This window comes from Cloeon dipterum, chromosome 4 (genome assembly GCF_949628265.1).
Source record: "Cloeon dipterum chromosome 4, ieCloDipt1.1, whole genome shotgun sequence".
In the NCBI taxonomy this organism is placed as follows: domain Eukaryota; kingdom Metazoa; phylum Arthropoda; class Insecta; order Ephemeroptera; family Baetidae; genus Cloeon; species Cloeon dipterum.
Genome location: NC_088789.1, coordinates 6,457,328 through 6,467,018, shown reverse-complemented (window position 1 = coordinate 6,467,018; position 9,691 = coordinate 6,457,328). Strand labels below are relative to the sequence as shown.

At 39.9% G+C, this 9,691-nt stretch overlaps 1 protein-coding gene and 1 non-coding gene across 2 annotated transcripts; both read left to right on the top strand.

Moving 5' to 3' along the window:
- Positions 1-111: 111 nt before the first annotated feature.
- TRNAW-CCA (transfer RNA tryptophan (anticodon CCA)) lies at positions 112-183 on the top strand. Its single transcript has one exon. It is a non-coding gene; the product is annotated as a tRNA-Trp (tRNA).
- An 850-nt stretch (positions 184-1,033) lies between these two features.
- On the top strand, positions 1,034-7,458 carry LOC135943987 (xanthine dehydrogenase-like). The gene is made up of 25 exons (XM_065490659.1): positions 1,034-1,191; positions 1,243-1,315; positions 1,367-1,521; positions 1,937-2,097; positions 2,209-2,570; positions 2,631-2,857; positions 3,026-3,131; positions 3,192-3,325; positions 3,379-3,522; positions 3,575-3,707; positions 3,776-3,895; positions 3,950-4,083; positions 4,136-4,234; positions 4,283-4,511; positions 4,619-4,659; positions 4,714-4,859; positions 4,998-5,181; positions 5,235-5,436; positions 5,487-5,686; positions 5,751-5,909; positions 6,000-6,128; positions 6,345-6,569; positions 6,820-6,981; positions 7,034-7,130; positions 7,189-7,458. Exons 1-25 carry the CDS (start codon positions 1,189-1,191, stop codon positions 7,353-7,355), a joined length of 3,792 nt encoding a protein of 1,263 aa, XP_065346731.1. The 5' UTR covers positions 1,034-1,188; the 3' UTR covers positions 7,356-7,458.
- Positions 7,459-9,691: the final 2,233 nt, after the last annotated feature.

Below are 9,691 nucleotides of genomic sequence, written 5' to 3'. Positions count from 1 at the left end.
CTATCTCATTTCCCTCAATTCTGAATGAGCCAATTCTTTTGATAGTGCCTCTGCTCGAGTTATCCATATGTACAGATTCTTATAGCCGTTTTGTTCCTCCATTGATCATGCGACTCCGTGGCGCAATGGTAGCGCGTCGGACTCCAGTTCCGAAGGCTGCGTGTTCGAGTCACGTCGGGGTCAACGCTCTTTTTGATGAATTGTTTTCAATTTTTTATTAATTTTATTGCCAGAAGTAATTCGTCCTGGTGCAGTTAAAATTGCGCATAGCTCAACAAACACTAAAATTTGAATTGATGGAATTGATGAAATATTTGTAACCCTCTTCTTGCAACAAGGATATATTGAGTTTGGTTGTTGAGCGCAATTTATTTTTGCGAGCACCACGAAGATTTAATTGATTTATCGATCTCTTCATTAAGAGTTATTTCGAATCAAAATTATTCAAAAAAATTTGCCAAGTCTACTTTATTTGTTAATAAATAAAATAAATCGTCATCCCAACGAAATATATTTTCGCTTTTGTGATCAGATTCTAAAATTTAATCTATCCCTCACCAATTTAGCTATCAGACCGTTGCGTGTTGCGTCTGCACCTATTTCATTTTGATTGTTATCTTTTTAAGTGGTCCTTCGCACTATCTCATTTTTTACTAAACGGTCATTAATGGCGAATGAACAGAATTAACTGATATTACAATTCCTGGTATTTATAATACACACTCAGGTTTTGTTCTCCTATGCAAGGTATACAGTCAAGTGTGATTTTTCTTCTTCATGGTATGCTTGTATTATTGATCATTCGAACGTAACTTGTAGTTGTAAACAGCCATATTATATGTACTGTACTAACCTATTATCAATGCTAATCTTTGTCCGTTTTTTTAAATTAAAAAAATGACATGTTCTTGACATGAGTAACAAATTTCATTTGCTTTATTATCTTCTCTTATCTTTTTTTTTTTGTTTGCAAATAAGCTATAAATGCAACGCTTGCAGTCATTACAGCATAACAGAGACTCATTACTTTAATTATTGTTAATCTGCATTCATTCGAGTGTTGACTGCTGCATCGAATTTCGCAGAGGTATAATTTATTAAGAGTGGTCTGTCGCAACCTTATCGAATATATCACCGGTGACGCCCGGCACCGATTGTGAGTCAGTGGGTCGTTGGGTCCGCGGAGAGATGGTATACGTGCGTTCTTGCGAACATTTCCGAATTAAAATCTGATTTGAACAGTTCAAACGCTCTAAAATGGGCAAGCTGCCGGAGATCGACGTCGTCTTCTCCATAAACGGCAAGCAGTACAAGGGTAAGAACAATTTCGCAGAGTCGGAAAGGTGAATTAATTTTCCTTTCAAAGTATCCCAGCATGACCTGGACCGGAACCTGACCGACTACATCCGCGACGTCGCGCTCTTAACGGGCACCAAAGTTGTGTGCGGCGAAGGTGGTTGCGGCGCGTGCATCGTCACCGTCAAAACCAGCTCCTCCGCAACACCCATGGCCGTGAACTCGGTAAAAATTATACCCTCTATTAAAAACATGAATAATATGATGCTAAATTATGACCTGGCTGATTTTATGTGTTGTTTTTTCCTTTTTTTAAACGAAATAGACTTCGCTGCAGTTTGCAAATTTTCAATCTTAAGCAAAGGAATAACAGTGTTTAGATTTCTCATTTAAATGGGAATATTACCCTTTTCTATACCTTAAAAAAGGTATAGGGCAAATTTAAATATGCTAAATGAACACCACGAAAACAATTAAAACGCTTAAAACATTAACAAGTGTGCTTTGAACTATTTTCTGGGCGCGAATTCAGTCTCAAGTAAATCTTTAAACATTTCAAGAAAAATTCTTGTGCTTTAGAGATTGATTCAAGTTATTTTTAACTTGTTTGTAAATTAACAAAAAAAATTGTATATTATAGTGTTTGGTTTCCGTCGCGTCGTGCCACGGCTGGGAAGTGACAACAATTGAAGGACTAGGAAACACATCTGAAGGGCTTGGGAAAATTCAAGCTGCGATTGCCGCAGCAAACGCAACCCAGTGTGGATTCTGCACGCCAGGGTTTATCATGAGCGCTTCAAGGTATTCAGTTAAAGTAGAGCTTTACAGGCGAAATATTTCATTGAGTTGATTGTTTGTGAAATTTAGCAATTTTGATGATATAAGACAACAATTGAATTCCTATTTGAATAGTCTTTTAGAGGGAAAAAATGGAGAAAAAGTGACAATGGCCGACATGGAGCGGGCGCTGGATGGGAATTTGTGTCGCTGCACAGGCTACCGGCCCATTCTGGAAGCTTTCAAGCCCTTCTGTTCGGACGCGCCTGCGGATTTAAAAGGCCGGCTAAGTGACATTGAAGACCTGTGCAAGCAGAAGAAATTTTGCACTAAGTCTGGGGAGGAATGCACCGGTCAGTGCACCAAAATCGAAACCCCACCCTCGTACAAGTTGGCGCGACCTGAAGCAGATGGACTTTATATCAAGGTGCATTCGTTGAAGGAGCTGCTGAAAAAACGCGACGGCGCCACTTTGCTCGCGGGGAACACTGCTCATGGTAAAACTTTCAATGCCCGCGAAAATTCCCTGTTTATAAATAACTTTTGTTGGTTTGAAGGACTCTTGGGCAACATCCACGAGGATAGCAATAAATTCATTGACATCCACGACGTGAAAGAATTGCGAGGAAAGTCTTTCAACAGCAAGAGTATTGTTTTGGGCGCTTGCCTGACGATATCAGAAACGCAGATTTTCTTGGAAGAACACAGCAATAAGCCTGGCTTCAAACACCTCAAAGAAATCGCCAAGCATTTGGACTGGGTCGGCAACCTGGCTACGAGAAACGTAAACTGATAGCTCGATCCATCTCAATTAGTGTTGTCAAAAGTGACTTATTAGTTTTATTTATTTTGATGACAAAGAGAAGTTTCTTCTAATGTGAAATTAAACAATTAACTGAATTAATTTCAATGAATTTAATAAATTGCATTGATTTTTGTATTTTGCTTGCAGATTGGAACAATCGGAGGCAATATTGCCATCAAGTATCTCCACGATCATTCATTTGCATCCGATCTCTTCGTCATTTTTGCAGGAGCTAACGCTCAAATGGAAACAAGTACACTCTTTAAAATAAACAATGATATTTTATTCCTCCCCTTGATATATAATGTTTTAGTAAACCACAACGGAAATGTTGTGAATCTGCAGATGACCCACGAATCTGTGCAGAGGCACTTTAAAAAATTTGCAGTCATCAAAAGCTTTTCGTTTCCTGCTATGCGCAATGAAATTACGTACAGGACGTATAAGGTTTGTCAATTTCCAAGTAAAAATTATCACAAAAATTTTATCCAATCAAATAGGTCTCGAGCCGAGCGTTGAACGCTGGTCCGTTCGTTTCAGCTGCGTGTTTGCTGGAACACAAGGACGGTGTCATCACGAGATTCGAAGTCGTTCAAGACGGCACGTGCTTCAAGACGGAAAAAGATTTGCAACAAAAAGTCAATGTATTTTTGTACCAATATTTTTTGGTTGTACCGTTTATGTAATTTTTTATAGGGCGTCGTGTCAAGTATGCAAGGAAAAAAGCTTTCGATCGTAACAGAAAATATCTCGGATTATGTCCAAGATAATTGCTCTGAAATCGCGTTGAATTTAATAAAGAAATTCATTTTCTTCGTCGCAAACAAAGGTATCTAGCAACTTAACAACTAAACCGAATGCATTAAGAGACTGAAAATCATTGTTTTCTTGTTGTAGAGAAGCAATTAGATATCGCATTGCAAGTGTCCACGGGAATTCAAGAGTTTGAAACAGACAAATCTGTTTGGCCGATCAATGAGCCTATCATCAAAATTGAGGCTTTGGAACAGTGTTCTGGTTGGATTTAAAGTCTTTGATCACTTCAGGATTTAAGGTTTTTCATATTCAAAGGTGAGGCCGTTTTTGTCAACGATCTGCCCGCCATGAAAGGGGAACTGCACGCGGCGCCGATTTTGGTTTCAGGCAAACCAGGTTCAACTTTCGATTTGGACGCTTTGCGAAAAGACGCCACAGATATGTTGAAGGTAACACTTAAAAATATTTATTGCTCTAATTCTGTATAAAATGTGTCATCAGAACCAAGGAGTTGTAGCTGTTCTCACGCACAAGGATATTCCAGGAGCGAATTCCTTTATTCCACCAAACTTCCAGTCTGGATTGGTGGAAATGGAAGAGGTAAGCCACACTTTTGAAAATATAAAAAAATAAATAGCATTGAAACAGGTTTTCTTATCCGGTGCCACCAAATTCGACGGCCAAATGCTGGGCCTAGTAGTGGCGACGACTCGAGCCAAAGCGCTGGCCGCCGCTGCCAAAATCCACAGCAGACTCGCTCGTTGGAAGTATAGATGCGAGGTCAGATTTCCAATCCTGACCATTGATCAAGCACGCAAAGCTGGGGAAGAACACGTGAAAATCGGTCCTGTGAAAGGCAGAGCAGAGAACGACAAAAGTACGCAAAGATTTATTGAAACCTGAATGATTATGCAACCTGCGTGACACGAATTCTCTATTTCCTTCTCAATTAACTGTGAAATGATGTTAAAAAATGTATTTCAGAGACGGATCGTGTTCATAAAACAATATCGGGATCAATGGAAGTAAGTATTCTGACGAGCGGAAAGATGAACTGTTAAAAAATGTATTTTTGTCAGATTGGCAATCAGTTCCACTTCTCGATTGAACAACAAACGTGCCTCTGCGTTCCGGAGGAAAACAGGATGAAAGTTTACAGCGCCACTCAATGGCCTGATATGGTGCAAGCTGCGTTGTCTGCGATACTAGAAACCCCTGCAAACACGTATGTTTAGCGACACACTGGGCTTTTTATAAAAAAAAAATAGCGAATAAAATAATATAAATATTAAGAAATTCTAGAATACCTGCATTAATGTCGTTTAAAACGAAATTTAATATAGGAAACCGTACTTTTATTTAGGATTCAAGTTTCTGTTCGGAGACTTGGTGGCGGTTTTGGTAGCAAGATCACACGAGCAACGCACGTGGCAGCCGCTTGTGCCGTGGCTGCCAACGCTCTGAAAAAACCTGTCAGGATGGTGTTGGACCTTAAGGACAACATGCGGCTGCTAGGCGGCAGGGCGGCTTTGAAAACGGAATATACGGTAGCGATCAGAGAATTATTAATTAGTTTTTCTAAACTCGAGTTGTCGGTCAGGTGGACGTTGCTGAAAATGGCAAAATCATCAATTTGGACAGTGCAATTTACCAAAACAGCGGCCACTGCTGGAATGACTCGCCATTGCTGTACAAAACGGTCAAGTTTTATTTTGATTGTGGATACGACAACTCCCGCTTCCGACTTACGCCCGTCGAGTGCATCACCGACACTGCATCCACGACTTGGTGTCGGGCGCCAGGTTTGATCTTAGCATTTTTTGTCTGCTGCAATTAAACAAAAATGTTCCAGGATCGACCGAGGGTGTAGTCTTCATCGAGGAAGTGTTGGAACATGTTGCCGTCGAGCTAGGGATCGATCCACTGGAAGTGCGAATGGTCAATTTGGCAGAGGAAGACAAAAAATCAAGCCCGCTCCCGCATATGGTGAGCGTTTTGAAAGCAAAGAGTAATTATGACGACCGAGAAAACCAAATCGAAAAATTTAACAGAGTAAGAGCGTTCATTGTTTAATCAAGAATGTTATATATACTGATATGAATTTTGAAATGTTTAGGAAAATAAATTCGTGAAGAAGGGCATTGCAGTGCTTCCTTTGAAGTATCCGTTCGTCCTGTGGGGGAACTTTCACGCCACCGTGTCCGTGTACCACTCTGACGGGACAGTCTCGGTCACGCACGCCGGAGTCGAGATGGGCCAAGGAATAAATACCAAGGTGAAGCTTGACTTAACTCGCTCACTATCATCACTTTATCAAATGATTTTTTCGCACAACGATTAACAATGTTTTTCGAATTGAATAAAGGTGGCTCAAGCCTGCGCGAGCGCCCTTGGAATTCCGCTAGAATTGGTCAAAGTCGAAGCAGTTTCAACAATAACTGCGCCGAACGCGTCTGTGACTGCAGCCAGCATCGGCAGTGACACTTGTTCTCTGGTAAAAACTTTCATATATTTATTCTTCCTACAAGTGATATACAGTTTAAAATAATACAAAGCAATAAAGTGTCTCTAAACAACTGATTAACAAAAATTACGTAGGGTAGAATGGGCTGCAGAACCTAGCATCGCTGCTGCAAAAAGACAAGAAATAAATGTCATCTCACGCCGCGCTGAGATTTATTTTCCTGATTTTATTTCTTCTTTTTTGTAGGCGGTGACGAGAGCGTGCGAAGAGATCAACAGACGTCTGGAGCCGACTAGGAAAACCATTGGCGAAGGTGCGACGTGGCAGCAAATCGTGCAAGAGGCCTTCAACAAGCACGTCAACCTATGTTACAACTACATGTTCTCGCCGACCGAGGAAACTATTGCTTATGACATTTATCTAGCTGCAGCAGCCGAGGTGGAACTCGACGTGCTTACAGGGCAGAAAAAGGTTGGTGCGAGTTTTCTGCCTTTATTAATACGTGTCTTCTCAAAGCATTTCATGAGATAAATTAGTATCTACTTTAAATCCAATATTGAAAAAGTTGAATTAGTTTTAGGCACATACGTCTGGTTAGTATAAGAGCCTCAAAATAGTCTCCAAATCCAATTCATTGCCTTGGCGAAAAACTTTGAAATTCAATTTGTAGCTGACTCCATCAGAAATTAATAATCTATCCTAAAAAATGATGATGATATAGGTGAGCCGAGTTGACATCATAGAAGACGTTGGTAGGAGCATAAGCCCTCTAATCGACGTGGGCCAAATCGAAGGAGCGTTTGTAATGGGCCTGGGCTACTGGATGTGCGAGGGATACGTCTTTGAGCCGGAATATGGAAGGCTGAGATCAGCCGGGACTGGCGTAAATAGAAAATTAGATTTATTTGCAACTCGGCTGTAACACCAATTTTTAGGATTACAAAATCCCAGGAACTAAAGATATTCCTGAGGATTTCAGGGTATACTTCAGGAAAGACGCTCCAAATGACAAAGGAGTTCTCCAAACTAAAGGTGCGCGGGACATTTAATAAGATATACTTTTCCCGACAGTAATAATGAATTTTCGCAGCGTCTGGAGAGCCTGCAGTGACAGTTAGCGTCGTTGTGTTGTACGCCCTACGTAACGCTATTGCGGCTGTTTGGAAGGACCATGGGGTGACAAAAAAGCACGTGAAAATCGACCTCCCTGCCACGCCACAAAACGTTTTGAAGGCGATCGCCAGCAGAGGAGAATAAGCATAAAACGCCTTTTATTCTAATTGTAAGATTTAAAATAGTTAAGATTTACGAGTTAACTACTCCGTCTAAATCAATAAAAATTTTTTATTCATACTTTGAAGCATTTTACAAGTACATTTTTTGCCGGTTATTTCTGAGAGCGTGCGGATTTAAAGTCTATATTTGGTTGCGATAATACATGGTTTTGAGGGAAAGAATAAGTCCCTTGTCACGGCTAACCCACTTAAGAAACAAATTATTTAGTTTTAAGAACATACTGCGACATCTGAAGTTTAAACAATAGATCACACTCAGCATATTATGCATAGGCTTCACAAAAGCACACATATATCAGGATATTATGAGTGATTAATGCTTGTTTATTAATACAAATTGGCTAAAGTACCTTCCACCTGAGGACTGGAATAGATTTTTCGCAACTTGCCAGTTATATTGAAATTTGCGTCTCGTTGTCTGTGGAGAACTGCTCATGCAGCATCCGCAGCACTTTTGGCTTCCACACAAATGTGAGGAAGAGGGCCAGGCCTTGCAGGGTGTTGCACACGACGGCTAGGTACAGCAAAAATATGTACTCAGGAACCAGGAAGGACAGCATCTCCACAAACCACGACAGACCCATCAAGATAAACATTTTCAGAAAGCTGAAAAATTCGAAAGAGTTTACTAGTTTTTAACTTTGACAAAATGAGACTTTCTAACTATATCTAAGTGGATTTTTAATTTAATTTTAATATTGCGCAGCTACAGATGGTAGAATCCTCAACCACTTTTTCAATAATATGGTAAAAAAACAATTAACAAATTCATATGTGAGCATGACCAACAATAATTAATAACTCATTAAATTAAACAATACGCAAGTACATCATGTTTAATACTTATGATGTTTTTAACGACTGATACTCACGTGTGTGTTGCTTGTCACCTCCACTTTGGCTATCACTTCTGGTAAGCAGACCTGCCCCTGTCTTCAGTGAAACTATTCTGCAAGCAGTTTGCGCGAAAAAAACAGAGATTCGCGAACATTGACACGCTGACCGGTCGATATACAGTAAATATAAAATAATCGCTTTCCTGTCTAAATAAGAGCGTCAAATTTCTTTAGCATTTTGCCTTTTTAATTCCTTCACCTTCTTTATTGGAGCTGTACCAGCATAAATTCTCATCGAAAATAGGTCTGGGCAGGAAACTCTGCAGTGTTTCTATCATGCTGACGAGGATGCAAATTACCAAGCAGGAGTAGTGAGCAGCCCCACGCGTAAATAAAGTAAATAATGAGCTTTTTGTGCTTTTTGTGGCTTTAGAGCCACGGGCTGTACGCACTCGGCTGCGGAAAATTTTTATCATTCATGAAATTGCACAGTTATAATAAGAATATCTTTTATTTCTCAAAATGGATTAATAGTTTTTCGCCAGTTGGATTTTTGACGGGAATTTAATAAATATGCAGTTTTTACTCACTTGAACATCCAGCAGATATCAAAACATATGACATTGAGCCAAAAGAAGGCAACGGCGGAAGAAAACTGGGTCAAATATGCTGAAAACATTCCAGGTTAATTCTTTGCATGATAAAAACAAAGGAAATTTTTTGAAACCTTTTGATAATGACGAGTATTCAGGTATACTGAATTTTCCCTGCGCACATCAATATATAATAATTAAAACGCTAAACTTTTTATGTCTTCCCTCGTCCAGAGTCCAGACTTACGAAGCACGACGCAACATCAAAATTTTCTTTTTTTGCTCTTTTTTATCCCTGTCCGAGGACCGGGAAGGTCGCGCACTGCACTAGCATGAATGCTGAAACCCCAGGTCCCAATATATTAACACCGCGAACGGATTAACATGGGCGCACCAGGCCGCACAGGGACCCAGCCCACTCAAGGGCCACTTTCCTTAATTATAACCAGCTGCAATGGCAAGGTAAGAAACATGTGAACTCTGGAAATAAATATATTTTATTAAATATGCACGTCTCCCTTAAAAAACTTTGCTAGATACTTGATAAGGCTAGAGTTGTTGAAAAAGAAGTTGTTTCAAGCGCCTGCAAAATGATGTTTATGCAACACGCGACTTTTTAGAACTACACGGGTTGCCGACCGTTGACTAGAAGGATTTATTAATAATTTCGCACTGGAATTTAAAGGAACAAAATTATTTATCTCTCATTTTTAAATTTAAAGGCACATTCGCGTCGAGAAAATCGTGTAACCAAGTGTCGGTGAATTTTAATTGCGACCCTGAGTACCTAAAATTGTAGCCACGTAACAAAAAAGATTTTAATCAATCCCATAATACATAACAAGCGACGAGCAGTACATAAATGAGTT

Excerpts from the sequence above, each read along its gene's own strand:
- LOC135943987 (XM_065490659.1), top strand. Across the intron at positions 5,437-5,486 it reads GACTTGGTGTCGGGCGCCAG|GATCGACCGAGGGTGTAGTC; the intron begins GTTTGATCTTAG and ends AAAATGTTCCAG. Across the intron at positions 6,982-7,033 it reads TGAGATCAGCCGGGACTGGC|GATTACAAAATCCCAGGAAC; the intron begins GTAAATAGAAAA and ends ACCAATTTTTAG.